This window comes from Strix aluco, chromosome 3 (genome assembly GCF_031877795.1).
Source record: "Strix aluco isolate bStrAlu1 chromosome 3, bStrAlu1.hap1, whole genome shotgun sequence".
NCBI lineage: Eukaryota > Metazoa > Chordata > Aves > Strigiformes > Strigidae > Strix > Strix aluco.
The window spans coordinates 111,849,950-111,865,873 of NC_133933.1; the positions used below are offsets into that span (position 1 = coordinate 111,849,950).

General features: G+C 36.7%; 1 protein-coding gene across 1 annotated transcript in view; it reads left to right on the forward strand.

The window, feature by feature from the left end:
• Positions 1–15,924, forward strand: part of SNTG2 (syntrophin gamma 2) — a 301,458-nt gene that overhangs the window by 272,800 nt on the left and 12,734 nt on the right. The window contains exon 15 of the mRNA XM_074820798.1: positions 12,433–12,525. Within this exon, the coding sequence (XP_074676899.1) occupies positions 12,433–12,525 (93 nt within the window). The remainder of the gene's footprint in view (positions 1–12,432; positions 12,526–15,924) is intronic.

Consider the following 15,924-nt stretch of genomic DNA (forward strand, 5'->3'; position numbering starts at 1 on the left):
GAACTAAATGAAAACATACTGAAATTAATAGGTTGCTTCCAACTGATTTCAACAACCTCTCCTGGAAAGCAATATTTTCTCATAATTTCCCTTAGGAAGAGTTCAGTTGACTATATTGTATAAAATATCAATATAGTAGTGACTATGCATACCTACTACTTCCTAATGTGTCATAAGCAATAATCGGTTTATAACATGAAAAGTAATGCTTATATTTCAAATCACCTACTTGCTTCTATGATGTGTAAAATCACTTATGAGAGATCAAAACGAAAGAACTGCACAAAACCGCACTGACATTTTAAAAACCTACGTTTTCACCAAATTAAATGGATAAAAAGCTCCCATATTTTGAGCAGCTCCAGAAAGAGCCAAAATTAATTTATATATTTTGGCTTTTATTCTCAGTTCAGTGGAGATAACCATAAACTCCTCATGATTTCAAAATTAGGACCGAGCTGGAGAAATTCCTTTACATAAAAGTTCAAATAATTTCTAAACAAGGTTTTTGCCACTGAACATCAATGCATATTTTAGCAACATTCCTTTATATATGCGTAAAGTTGAGTGTTCAACATCCACTGAGAATGTCAATAGTGATGTGCACTGGTCAGTGATGTGTATTTCTTGCATTCCTACTATATGGTGGCCAAGCTGCAAGTAGGTGTAGAATTCACCCCATCTGAAACTATTTTTTAGCATGAAAGATACAAATCCAACTGAAGATTTGGATTTAGAGAAAACTGTAGAAAAGATTTTGTGATGCTCAGATCCAGGCAGCCTAAGAAAAATTTTGTTCCTGGGTCTCCTTCCTCGAACGTTAAACAAAAGGTGTTTTCTAGTCATTCTCCAGTGGCATTTTGAATTGGTCAAGTTAGACATAATCAGAATAGATTTTTAGAGACTGTGTCCCCACTGGGACTTGAGCAGAGATTAGGTATCTTTCCACTCATCTTCCTGTCACAGCTAACCTAACTCTTCTGAGTAGTTGATTTCTGAGATGCTCAGAAGACTTTGGGTGTCCTCGGTAACTCCACAGTCAAAACAAACACAGTCATTGTTTGTAGGCATCTTTGGGAATTAAGCAGTGCTTGAGGCCTGGTAATCTAAATCACCCTTTGAGACTGAGCAAAAGAAGTCCACCTAAGTAAACAAATCTAGCAGAAATTAGGCAGTCTGAATAAGAAGTAATTGTCATTTCTAATTTGTGAATCTATTAATTCTTCACGATAAACTGAGAGGATGAATAAAACAGGATTGACTGATCACAGTGGAATCCTTGTGAGCTCCAAATAACATATTTAAAATGCAAAAATGTTGACTACAGTTTGCAATGCTACCTTAATTTTATATTCCGGGATGATGAGAAAGCATATATGAAACAATTATATATAGGAATCCCTTTAAAAATGGAAACATCACCATATACTAATTTCCGAAATAATTTCTGAAACAAACAAACAAGCAAAGCGAATATCCTCCTTAAGTTCAGGTGAGATATTAAATAGCAGTTAGATTAGGTTAGATTTATAGGGTCATTAAAAGATACTTATCAGTTTGTTACCAGAAGCACTCAGTTTAATTACACAATTAAGTTTTAGATTGTTTTCATTATGTACAGAAAGCTTATTGCAATTCCAATTTAACTGGTCATCTTTAGAAATGCTGTTAGATTCTAATTCATTTTCACACTGATGCAAAAAGCCCACCATTCTCCAACCCAAAGAAAGATGCTGAGAACCATATGGATTAATTGTAAATACATTTGTAAAAATTATTAATAATTCAACAATTCAGATACCAGGCGAGAATCAATCAATGTACCTATTAGAATCTTTTTAAAAACAAGAGAGTGTATCAATTTACAAGGCTACTGAACAAAATCTTGTTTACGCATTCTGTATTTTAAACATGATTAATATAAAATGTTAATTTTCATGAAACTGCACCAATATTTCTAAAAATAGTGTAGTCACACTTACAAATTATTCATATTGAAAGGGTAAATCCAAAGATGCATATATATATCTCAATATATTTATTTATAAATCCAAAGATTTAGATAATTACTATGTGGTGTGAGTCTGGTTTTCTTATTATTTTCTAAAGGATCTTACAGACCAAGTTGGGTGGGAGTGTTGATCTGCTCGAGGGTAGGGAGGCTCTGCAGAGAGACCTGGACAGGCTGGAGCGATGGGCTAAGGCCAACTGTAGGAGCTTCAATAAGGCCAAATGCCGGGTGCTGCACTTGGGCCACAACAACCCCCAGCAGCGCTACAGGCTTGGGGAGGAGTGGCTGGAGAGCTGCCAGTCAGAGAGGGACCTGGGGGTGTTGATTGACAGCCGGCTGAACATGAGCCAGCAGTGTGCCCAGGTGGCCAAGAAGGCCAATGGTATCCTGGCTTGTGTCAGAAATAGTGTGGCCAGCAGGGACAGGGAAGGGATCTTACCCCTGTACTCGGCACTGGTGAGGCCGCACCTCAATTACTGTGTTCAGTTTTGGGCCCCTCACTACAAAAAGGACATTGAATTACTCGAGTGTGTCCAGAGAAGGGCAACGAAGCTGGTGAAGGGTCTGGAGCACATGTCGTACGAGGAGTGACTGAGGGAACTGGGGTTGTTTAGTCTGGAGAAGAGGAGGCTGAGGGGAGACCTTGTCGCCCTCTACAACTACCTGAAAGGAGGTTGCAGAGAGCTGGGGATGAGTCTCTTTAACCAAGTAACAAGTGATAGGACAAGAGGGAATGGCCTCGAGTTGCACCAGGGAAGGTTTAGACTGGATGTTAGGAAGCATTTCTTTACAGAACGGGTTGTTAGGTGTTGGAATGGGCTGCCCAGGGATGTGGTGGAGTCCCCATCCCTGAAGGTATTTAAGAGTCGAGTTGACATAGCGCTGAGTGATATGGTGTAGTTGAGAACTGTCAGTGTTAGGCTAATGGTTAGACTGGATGATCTTCAAGGTCTTTTCCAAACTAGACAATTCTGTGATTCTGTGATTCTGTGAGACTTGAATAAGGATGAAACTAGTAAGATGTCAGGAAGTTACTCTCATGGAATTTCAAATTTATACAGTAATATTACCTTAGAATTTTGATATTTTATTATATGTTTTCAAAAGTTGATGTTTCCTATTATTCTCCACCTGTGATTCCTTTATAAGAATCAGGTAGAAAAACAAAATCCAGTCCAAGCATCACTGATTCAGAACTGAATTTTGTACTCAGTAATGTCTTTTGCTTTCAACTGCAAAATTCCATAATCTATAGATCACCAGAAAAGAAAAAACCTTTATTATATAATAACAAACTGTATCAAAAACAAGTCATTGCCTTTGCTGAAGTAAACCAGTAGAGTTCCACTAAGATGAATGGTACCAGCCTGAATACTAGGATTGCTACTGAGAATCTGCCTCAGGTATATGAAAATATAGTTGGGAAAATCTACAGGTAGGAACTGTTAAGCATTCAAGTCACTGTTGTATCTTGCTTTTCTTTATGGAAAAATGAGTTGCTGCAAAACCCTGAAGCTGTTGCTCAGGCACAGAGATGAGGAAGCACAATCTGTTCCTGACATAAGCCAAGGCTAAAAAATGCACTTTGAAATTTCACTGCTAGCGGTTGACCACTGCTAAGTTGCTGGCCTTTGATTTTGTCCTCCTGCCTCCATTTCTCTCACTGCCTTTTCCTACAACCAATTTAAGCTATAGTCTGCCTGTTCAGCAGAGGGGGTAGCAAGTCTTCTTTCTTCTGACAGATTTACATTGGCCATAGGTTCACATTACAGAGAGAATGCTATGGACATGAATAGGCATCCATAACTGCATTATTTGCTCATCTTGCCAAGTAATGGCTGAACCTAGAATGGTTTAGGAGAAATTAGTTGTTCCCTGCAGAGGCACATGTGCTTCAGGCCACATGTGCATGTAGCCCTAGTCTCTCTGTGATAGTGGTTTAATGCTTAATCACAGTTAATGCTGAAGTTTTCTGAAAAGGCAGTCTGTCCAATGAGAACTCTACTAAGAAACCACTTTTGCAGTTCGCTGCTATAATGTCACGAGCATTACAAATTACAATTAGATTAGATCAGATAGATATTTATTTCAGTTGGAACAGCTGTTGTGTGGCAGGAATTTTACTTATGAGTGTGGCTCAGATTGTAATAGATGACCTAAAGGCAAAAGTTTCAAGCATAGCAGGATCCTGAGAAAGCCAGCATTTAAAACATGAACATATTTATCATAGGTGTTCTTTTCTAAAGCACTAAGCACTGAACTACCACCGCTTCAACTGAAATCAATAGAAGCTTTCTTTGAAGTTCGGTGAGAGTATAATGAGCCATTATTTGAGTCCTTTGAAAAATCTTACTGTCAGCATGTCTCTTGCATACATATATGCTGAACCACAGATATGCAGCAATATTTAAAAAAAAAAACCCTATAATTTCTGCTTCAAATCATCAGATTCCAGCACCATCTTTTACAATAGAACGTACTTTTTTATACTAATACCCAGTCAAGTATGTAAAAAAAGTCATTTTAGGGTATTAGGTGCAATTCCTTTGATTGCAGAAACAGCAGACCTTGAAGGAACGTACAAGATTATTGATCAGATCTGGTTTGTTTCAATAAGGTGGGTTTAATTGTATCTATCTATAATTATCACAGTTCTGTAACCTTTTAATTGTGACATGATGAATTCCTTAAAGGTATGGCCAAAGAAGTGAAGATGGTATTCATTCATTCACTCTCACAGAAACTATTTCACTGATTCTTTTGCACAGTTATCTGGAACAGGAGCTTCAGAAGGCTGTTCTGGATGAAATTTCTGAACACTCTTATGGTTTTGAGGAATGCCAGATTTCGTTGTCATTTCATTTTCTCATATGTAATGTGGATTCAGATTATGTGGATTCTCATATATAATGTGGATTCACTTTATATATGCCTCTAAGTTTTGCTTTTTAAAAAAATCCTGATATAAAATATTTTATCCTAAAATAACAATCAGAATTTTAAAATATGAGAAAGCCAAAGTATTTTAAATTCAAGTATTTTGGAATTTCAAAGAGTTAAAAAAGTGCTTCTACTTAGCACAAGTAATTCTGTGTGAAAACTGTTGAAAAAGATTTTGCAGACTATCTTCAGAATTAAGGGGTTTAATTTTGTATGCCTCCTAGTACACTCTCTGTATGTGGGCTGAGATATGTTTCTCAGTAGAACCATAACAACTCTGGTTGCTCTTATCATCCTCTCCACATCCTACTTGGAGTTTTTTCATGCTAAAAGTGGAATTTGCAGAAAAGCTCACTCTTGACCTAGCCAGTGCCATATTAAGGCTTTTACCAAACTTTTGGTAAATAGATTGGATGCATTAAGAAACCTTACGCCTGTCACTTCTGTATGATTTAATAGCTTGCGAAAAGCTGCTGTATAAACTCTTAATGTAGGAATCTGTGTTCCAAACTGTTGATGGTATATTTTTTTTCCTTACCTTCACTGTATTTTAAATGCTATTGGGCATTATTTGATTTCTAATGCATAATAGAAAAGCACATCATTTAGGTCCTTCTCTCTTTCAGGCATTTAAGTTCCTCTGACAAGTCCTACAAACTTCCTCCCATTTTTTACATATGCCCACACTGATAGAAAGACTAAAAAAAAAAATATGTAATGTACTGTGAGGTGGGATTTGGTCCCAGAAATAAGAATAAAACAAGTATCAATGATATTTGGATGATATTAAAATTTTATCAGTTCAAATTGGCAACCCTAGACTCTTCTGTTAATATGATTTAAATGTTGACTAGTGATTGATTTCTAGGGAAAACTCTTACAATTACATTCAATTATCATGTTAATCTGCAATTTAATAGAGAATGACAAACAAATTGCTTCATATACATTTAGCCCATTAGAATTCTACCCTCCTCCTCATCTGTATACAATTTATTTTCTTAAGTCTTTATGAGATCATGGACTTCATTGAAAAGTCAACTCCTTTAACAGGGCAAAGAGGTCCATTTGGAGTAATTCTAGTTCTGTTTCAGGTCTTTAGTCACTTAATTTTGATCTGCATATGGCTAAGCTTTAATTAATTTTTTTACATTAAATAACAACAGGACAAATCCTGAATAGCTCACAAAAGCTTTGCCATGAACTTTGGTAGATTTGGGGAACATCACTAGATTAAACATGCTAAATGCATGCACTACTGTTATTGACTTGTATCTATATTCATTGGTAGTTAACTATAAAAAAGGGGAAAAACCAGAACCAGATGGTGATGACTGTTTTATAATATATGAAGTAGGTATTGGTTTTACTGAACAAGTAAAACTGTATTCTCATCAAGTGTGTTATTTTACATGTAAAAGAGATGACTTGTCTTTGGAAAACAATATTCCAAAAATATATTAATTAGATTAACAAAATAATGTTAATTTAATTTTAATGCAAATACTCCCTTGTTCTAAGCAAAGTTAAAGTTTTATTAAGATTTTAGCCTTTAGTATATTGATGGCATATTATTTCCACACAGATGCATAGCACATATTTTAACTTAAAGTAAATGAGTGAATAATATGAATAGAGTGTGCAAGATGTACACTGTATGCATATGGATATGATTCTTGCCCAAGTGCTTTGCTGTCTGGTTATTTTTATAATTTATTTTTAGAAAATATGTGTTGAATTCTATAACATGAGTATAGTGAGAAATAGCGTCTGTGTTCCCACTCACATGTGATAAACCCTTACAGCCCATCTTAGAGCAAATGTATGTATACATTTATGAAGTAATTGATGGGGCATTATGGGAAATGTGTAGTTTAAGCAATGAAGTGTAATGGTATTGTCTACTTTCCAATTGCTTTTTGGAAAAAAAGAACAACCAAAATCATGTATGTACCAAATTTGTATTCTTTTAAAATGGAAGAGCAGTATTTATTTTTGTGTTTTGGCTGATCAAGAACACTACAATTCCTGCTCAGCAGAACATAGCAGAGTCCAGAATCAATTAATATATTGCATAAGAATGCTGTAGTTAAAGCAAAAGTGTGGTTTTTCTTAATGCAAGACAACAATTAACCACAATGTAGCCAGGCATCAGCTGAATTTTTGAAACTGTAAGCTTGATGAGGCATTAGGAACAACAACACTTGAGTTATAAAAGTAAACTCCATTAAAAGGAATATACACTATTTCATCTTTCTGTGTTGCCCTTACATGAGCAACATCACTGAATCTCATTTGTTCCTTAGAAACTTTACTTTCTGAGGAAATAAGGGATTTTTTAGGAAAAGGGATTCTGACTGAAAAGATTGGTAACTGACCACCCTGAATCTTTAAAAATTATATAAAATGGTATTTTTTTATTATGAATCTTTGTTGATGATCTCAGAATGTAACATCTCAACTGACAGGCTTTATTAGTAATCATGATTTTAAAGAATTTTACTGAAAAACATAAAGAGGTGGAACCCCTATTTCTTGGACAGAATACAATCCAACATGAGAGTAACATTAAAAGATTTAAAAGTCTTGAAAAAATCCATAGGTACTACATTGAACACCTGTGACAGAATTTAGGCAAATTTAGGCCCCCCCAACTAAAGCATTTCAATAAGCTTATATTCCAGTAACCGCAAAAATCTATTGCATGTTGGATTTATTTAGAAGCATTGATACTGCACAGTCCCTGAAGCAACCAAACTTCCTTATGGCTTCAGCGTACCTGGGACACCCACATGTCTGTGCGGAATCAGAAGGCTTCTGATCTGGAGGGCATGCTCAATTCCTTCTGGCTGCATACTAGAGCTCTGTGTGGCCAAGGACCCATACACACAGAAGGGAACTCAAGAAGAGGAGGGCTCCTATTTTTTTCTTGCCTCTCCTTCCTAAGCAGCCTGTGTCTGGGCAGCAATGGTGCCTACTGGCCACCAAGTCTTTGTGCTTCCAACAATGTCACAGGCCAGTGACTACGCATGAAATAGTCCCCCTTTCTGTTTGTTGTCCAGGCTCTGTCTCTCACTGTACAGATATTTGAGGTATATTTATGCCCTCCTTTCTGAGTAGAAATAAGAAAGTCCCTCTTGTAGTGTTTTTCCGTGCATTCATTTTCCAGTTTTAGCATTTACCCACCTCTTGACTTGGGTACCTAACACTCATGAACCGAGTTTAAAGACCTTCTTGTTAGGTTAGAAGATCTGTTCACAAATGCATTCCATCCTTCTGAGGGAAAGAGTTATCATAACTGATGATCATAAAAGCTGGGTTTGAAATTAATTGGCCTGTCGTTGAGCATATTTGTAAAGTCTCATTGTTAGACAGAATTCTACACTGGTCTTTGTTTTAGAGTACTGAAGCAACCTGGCCCTTGTCCTCTCCCTGTTGTAAAAACTGATGGAAGATAAGCATGAAATAAGCCTTTCTGTTTTTTCCATTAAGAGGTAATTAACCCAAGCCTTCAATGCTAATTACCTTCTGTGGATTCCAAGATGTGTGCATCGTCATAGAAGATATTAATTGATATGGATAGCAACAAAAGGAAAAAAAAAAAAAAAAAACACAAAAACACAACCCACTAAATTCCCCAAGCCTCACAAGATAAATTAACTGTAGGATCATGCTGGGATGGAAGTGTCGAGAGTTTTGTAGATGGGAGTGAGAGACAAACTACTGACCAGCTGATGTGACCTTTTTAGAGAGACGAAATCTTGCCCTAGGGTAAATGTAGGGTCTTAATTTCATTCTGAAGGCTGTAGTAGAAAGGTACTTACACACTCTCACCAACACCTCCTGCTCATGGTTGCAGGACTGCTTTTCCCATCATTTAACTTTCAGGGCTCTTTTTCCTAAGTCTACCCAACCTTCTTACTCCCCTCCAGAAATCTCAGTCCCCTGCAGTTTGAGCACAGACAAGAGTTTGGCTTTGTATCAGCCATTTGCTGAGGACAGGCAGGAATTTCATTAGCAAGAAGAAAACGCTGTGGCCTGCTTTTAACCTTCCCTTTCTGCATTTGAAGCAGAGGCTTGCTCACTCTCACATGAGCTACTTTGGTGAAGGGGACCCAGTGTGAAGGAATGGACAAGATAGGCGGAGAGTACATGTTCTCAGGACTGCTCAAGACTGGTATTGCCAGTAGGTGAGATAATGCTAATTAGTGCATAATGATATTAGTATTGTGTGATCCTGCCTACATTTACAGTACATACTAGCATGATAGTGTCATGCTGGCCACCAGTCTGCCCAAAGAAGCAGTTGGAACATCCATTGGTTCTGCAGAATAGCTGCAGTGGAACCTGCCATCGGGACGGCAGGACCTCCAGGGTCTTATGACAGTCTGCTAAATGAGGAGGATAGAACAAAGCTGAATTATTTCTGGGAAATCTCTATGTCTGTGGGAAAGATAGTGAGTGTATATGTGTAGTCATTGTAACTATCAAGCCCTCTCAAGGTCTGGGAGGACAGATACCAGTGCCAAAGATAGACCAGTGCCATGCTTCTGAACAAGAACAGGAGGAGTAAGAAACTCCTTCTATGAATTAGTCAGAAACACTGCTCTTCAGCTATTTGGACAGTGATATTATCAACTTAATGATCTTTCATCAGTTAAAGGTATATGCATTGAGACACTAATACCCAAACAATTACACAGATAAGAGATTTGTAGTTGTCTTGATTACAAATAATTATTCTACAGATTATTTTACCATTGCTTGGAAAACATTAAATAATTGATCTACAATTTTCTTAGCTATTGCAGTTCAGGCATGAGGCCTGCTTTTTAACAGCTAAATTCTTAATACTTTGACTAAAGAATCTCATCAGGCTTAAACTACCAGTCTACATCCTCATAATGTTCAGAATCACCAAGGTTAGAGCTGGAAAAACTTTTACATGTCTGGAGCAGTGCAAGACAAAGATGGTCACTATACTACATTTGCTAATGTTTTGAATATTCATACATGGATAAGCTATGTAAATTAATGTGGCTATTAGGGTGTAGCTGCATGATTGGAGAGTATTTTAATGCATATCTTAAGGTTGATAACCTTGTGGATTCTCATCTACCTCATCTACCTCTGCTTACAATCCCCAAGTGCTTTGTGATATGCTAGATCTAAGCCCAGAAAAATCTCATTTCCAATCAGTAAGGAAGGTTCTTTTAAATAACCTATTATTTTTGTCTCTGTTGCTTAAACTGTGAGTTCTCAAGCTGGCTCATATGCAGTGCTATTTTATTTTCTGCAAAATTTACTAAAAGACAGCTAAGTCTAGATTTCTTACATTAAGCTTCCATGTAAACAATTGTAGATAGCCAAGGGGGATCACACAATTGCAAGTGTATGGGAAGCTTATTCCAAAGGCAAGAATGAAAAGGTATTATGCTCTGTACCAGTGTTAATGAGTGGAGATGGGGTTTCTTATCAGAGGGCTGCCTGAGAACCTGTTCAGAATCACTCAGGAAATGCCATAGGCAGCCTTTTAAATTTATATGGCAAAACCCAAACTACTTCTATTGTAAAGAAAACACTGTTAGTTTATTTTGTAAGTATAAACCTTATATATCTATTCATAATGTTCATCACAGTGAAGATGCAGTATATTGTTTGTCTCTAGTATTTATCTGCAAATAATTTCCAAACCAGTTCCATTATTGCAAATATTGAATATTTGTAAAATATTCCAGGATAATTATTTGTGCACAGTTCATTTTAGTATTCATCATTTGTGGCAGAGCAATTAGATGCTTACCCATTGGGGCAATCTAATTTAATATGTTTTAAAAATTGCTTTGCTGAGTCAGAGCTCAGCTAGTATAACCTTTTTAATTGGAAAATAATGGAGAATGAGTTATGACTAGTGCTTAATGCCACCTTGTAATTACTAAATAAAATGTAGGGATATTTAAATGTCATTTTAATTGAATATCAATCACTGAAATCTTTTAAAATGCCAAATAATATGATCTTTGAACACCAATGAGCAAAATAATTTATTCAGAAATAATATACATCTCTGTCGTTGTTGAGGTGATTATAATACTAATCTGTACTAATAAATTCATTTCGTTCCTAGCCCTTTCAAGATCCTTTATAAAATATCATATCTGTAACTCAGAAATGCTTATTTTAGTGTAACTCTAAATATTTTAATTGATAGTGGAATGAGTGGAATGAGCAAACCTTTAAAATTACTAAATGCAGAAGTTTTAAATTATACTAAAAATCCTTAAAAACGGTTAAAAGGACAATTTTCAACTTAAGCAAGTTTATTAACGCTTTCAATCTCCTCTAGGCCATTCCTGTGTTGAAACCATTTCTTTTTTAATTTAAAGAAGCTATCCATATACAAAAATTTCATTTAAACAAAAGTCTAAGCATGAGGCAACATTGTGGTTTATGAAATATCAATAAGAGCAAAGTAATGCTCCCTTGGAAGAAAAAAAAAAAATCAAAGATTTTATAAGGCACAAGGGTATCATTTTACAAATTGCCAGTAAGGTGGTCATTTTAGAAAAGGCTGGAGACAGGATCTGATCACTACTCATGCTGAAAGCAATGGGCTTTTTGCCATTAACTGTGAATGGCGAATGTCATCAGGCTGTTTCATACTACATCATCAGCAGAAGCTTTTTCATGTGCTTTCAGAATCTGCCATATACCTAAGTTAGCTAGCCTTAAAAGCATATGTAAACAAGAATGTTAACTGACTTTTTACTGTAAAGCTTATTCAGAAGTTTAAACAGAACTTCTGGGTTTTGTTAATATAACAGATTTATTATTTCTAACCTGAAAGGTGATCAAAGAATTGCTGTGTATGTAGCACTGTCTAGCAAGTATCAGTGCTAACTAATGAGTGATAATTATTAGTTCTTCTTATTAAGTTACATTAACTAACATGAACTAGCATAGTCCTGCTCTGGCATGTCACCCAAGCTTACAAATGAAAAAATGTTGAAAAATAAAAAAGACTGTCTACAAAGTTTAAATCAGACAGAGGTCGAGTAGACAGATAGCTTTTTCATAATTAGATTGCAATGAATAAACATGTAGGCATTGTTACCAGCACATTTGCTAGTAATTATATCAGAAGTCATTAATTGGTCAGGTCTAAGCAGTTTTCCAAAAATTGCAGTAGTCAGATTTGGCTTTGTTTGTTCTGTGTTGCATTTTGTAAGGGATGGTTTCCAAGAATATGGTATTTATTTTGTAGAAGAGTGACTTGAAATATAGAAGACCTCCAGTTAGCGTCTAGCTGACATATCTGATACTGACTTGCATTCAGTTTTTGCCAATTTTAAAATGTAATAATATAAAGCAGTACCAGTGTTGCTAGCTGAGTGTCTTCCCACACAAAAATGCATAAAATAATATTTTTATATGATAAATGATGATGATGGCTGTTCTAAAAATCATACTTTTTTTTCCAGTCTAAAACATATATGTGCAGTTGGCAAGGGGATACCCTGTGTTTCACAATCGACTTTGCTCTGGGATTTACCTGTTTTGACAGTAAAACAAAGGTAAGAGGAAAAAGAAAAGAAAACATAACTCTGTTTTGTTTTGTTTTACTGTTATTGAAGTTATCAGTAACGGTAATTTTTTTATGTTGATCAGTAACAGTAATTTTTTATTATGATCTTGAGTATTTCTTCCTCAAATATACTGTACTTTTTATTTATATAGCACTACTGAAATGCAGTCAGTTTGGGACTTGAAAGGGACAATTATAGTTGTGCCTTAGTATGTAAAGATAAATTTTGGAGAAAGATATGAAAAAAGTAATTTCCTTTTCAAGTAATAAAATCAAAGGAAGGTTATATTTAGCAGACAACTTGATTTCTTATAATGAAGAAACTTCCAGATTTTTAAAAGATTACCAGTCATGAAAAAAATGAAGCATCACCTGATTCTATTTGTTTTGAAGCTAGAGATATAAAACAGGATTAATTATTCTTCCATCATAAGAAATTTAGGCCATGTCTAAGATAAACAGAACAAGGGCAAATGCATTTCGAAGTCATAATCTATAAGATTAAATTCACTTATCTTGCAGTGTCTATATATAAAGTGCCTACAGGGGATGGTTTATGATACATGCCAACTTCCAAGCCCTGTCTATAATTCTACTATATAAATTAGGGATACTTTAATTTAAATTATTCTAAATGGATTTATACATTTGTTTGACAGTAGAAGTAAACATACATACAAAAAATATTTCTGCATTAATAGAGCTGTATAGTAGAAGGTCTGTCCTCTGAAATATGGTCTTCAAACTGAAAGGATTTTTTAAATATATATTAAAGAAATTCAGTCATTCTGAGTGAAAAGGAAACATACTGCATTTTGAAATACTGACACAGGATCTAGTATTTGTGTGTTGGTATTTTGTGGTTTTTTCAGCCAAAATGCAAAAGTTTATTGAAATCTTTGTGCAGAGAAATAAAGACCAAGATCATTGTTATTTGAAAATTTAGGCTAACTGGATTAAGTGTGCTATCCTATGAAGTGGAAAAATTGCAGGAAATATGTTTGCATACCTTTCTCTGCCTCAGGTGATACTGCATTCTGAAATTGCTTTTTGCACAATTGTATACATTTTACATGTAGCCACAAATTAACTATAGAAAGTATTGTCATTAGTTTAGACTATAGAAAATGTTTCTTTAAATGTGAAGATTGATTGGGTGTACTCCCACCTTAAAATTATAAACTTCTCTATTGACAGGACTTTGAGCCACAGTGGCCACTTTCAGTATTGATGACAAGTTGGATCTAGATCAAACTTTGTTGCTTACCTAAGGAGAAATACAGAATACCATCAGATAGATTGATTCTGTTGTTAAACTTTAAAAATTCTGGAGAGCTCAAGTACATTTACTGTTCATCTGTGTGAAAAATGGAGATGTCCTCTGCATCCTCAAGCCTGAGAGAGACAGTAATGGGTGGCTCCTGCCGTTCATCTTACTCCCCATAATTGTCAGCTGGAGTTGACTGTGTTGCCCCATACTCATAGCTTTTTCAGAATATTTACTACCAACACTGAATAGATTGTTGAAGTGGTGAAGCAATTAACAGTTCATTAGTGACAAAAGAATTTTGCTGAAAAATATATTTTTTCTTTGAGATAATGAATTTCAAATTAAAGTCACCTATTGGTGTAAAGAATGCTGTTACACCACAGCAAGTGTTCATACAGGCTTATTAAAATAAGGGACAGTCCGCCCTCTGCTCTATGACTCTAAGCCTGGATCTCAAATTTTGGGCAAGTAGCTCCTGTACTCATTAAAAAATGTTCTTTTTTACAGTCTGGAAAATAATATAAAAAGGGCCATCTTATTGCAAATGATGAAATAAAAAGGACAAGAATTTTTGCTTAGGAACTAAGCAAATATAGATTTGTTACACTATTTGTACAATTTGCTTCTGGTGGATTGACACTGGCTGGACGCCAGGTGCCCACCAAAACCGGTCTATCACTCCCCTCCTCAGCTGGATAGGGAGGAAAATATAACAAAAGGCTCGTGGGTCAAGATAAGGACAGGGAAAGATCACTCACCAGTTACTATCATGTGCAAACCAGACTCGACTTGGGGAAAATTAATTTATTACCAATCAAATCAGAGTAGGATAATGAGAAATAAAACTAAATCTTAAAAACACCTTCCCCCCACCCCTCCCTTCTTCTCGAGCTCAACTTTGCTCCTGATTTTTCTCTACCTCCTACTCTCCAGCAGTGCAGGGGGACAGGGAATGAGGTTTGCAGGAGACAGTCCTCCATGAACTTCTCAAGCATGAGTCATTCCCACGGGCTGCACTTCTTCACATACTGCTCCAGCGTGGGTCCCTTCCACAGCTGTTCCTTCAGGAACAGACTGCTCCAGCATGGGTCCCCCACAGGGTCACAAGTCCTGCCAGCAAACCTGCTCCAGCATGGGCTGCTTTCTCCACAGAGCCACGGGTCCTGCCAGGAGCCTGCTCCAGCGCGGGCTCTCCACAGGGTCACAGCCTCCTTTGGACATCCACCTGCTCTGGCATGGGGTCCTCCATGGGCTGCAGGTGGAGATCTGCTCCACCGTGAACCTCCATGGGTGCAGGGCACAGCTGCCTCACCATGGACTGCACCACGGGCTGCAGAGGAATCGCTGCTCTGGCACCTCTTCCCCCTCCTTCTTCACTGACCTTGGTGTCTGCAGAGCTGTTTCTCTCACTTCTCTCTTTGGCCACAGTTGCACAAGGATTTTTTTTCCCCACCTTCTTAAATATGTTATCCCAGAGGCACTACCACCATCACTGATGGGCTCAGCCTTGGCCAGCGGTGGGTCTGTCTTGGGACTTGCTGGCATTGGCTCTATTGGACATGGGGGAAGCATCTAGCAGCTTCTCACAGAAGCCACCGCTGTACCCCCACCACTACCAAAACCTTGCTATGGAAACCCAACAGAAGGAGTTTAAGTGTCTTTTACAAAACTCTTTTCTAGAACAGTTTTGATGGATTCTTAGACTTACTTGAAAGAATTACTTCATTTTCTACATGTTCTCTTCCAGGGTCATCATGGGCTTAACTTATTCAGCTTTTACCATTTTGGCCCATCATAGAGATGCTCTTGTGACCTGCAGCTGCTTTATACCTGATTGTAGAGATTCTTATCTTGTTGGCTTGGTTGGTTCATGTTCCCCATCCTATGCCTCCAGCCTCTCATCCAACATAAAGGGGGTCCCAAAGTGTGCATTTTCTTTCACCTTCCAGAACCATCTACTTCTCTTCTTTTCCGTTCAGTGTCAACTGTTGAGAGAGATAATGACTCCAGCAATGCCTATTATTGCTAAATTGTTCCTAAGTTCTTGTTTCATCTCCACCCTAGTACTTATATTATATAGAGAATATTCATCTATCCTATTTAGATCCAAACTCATTT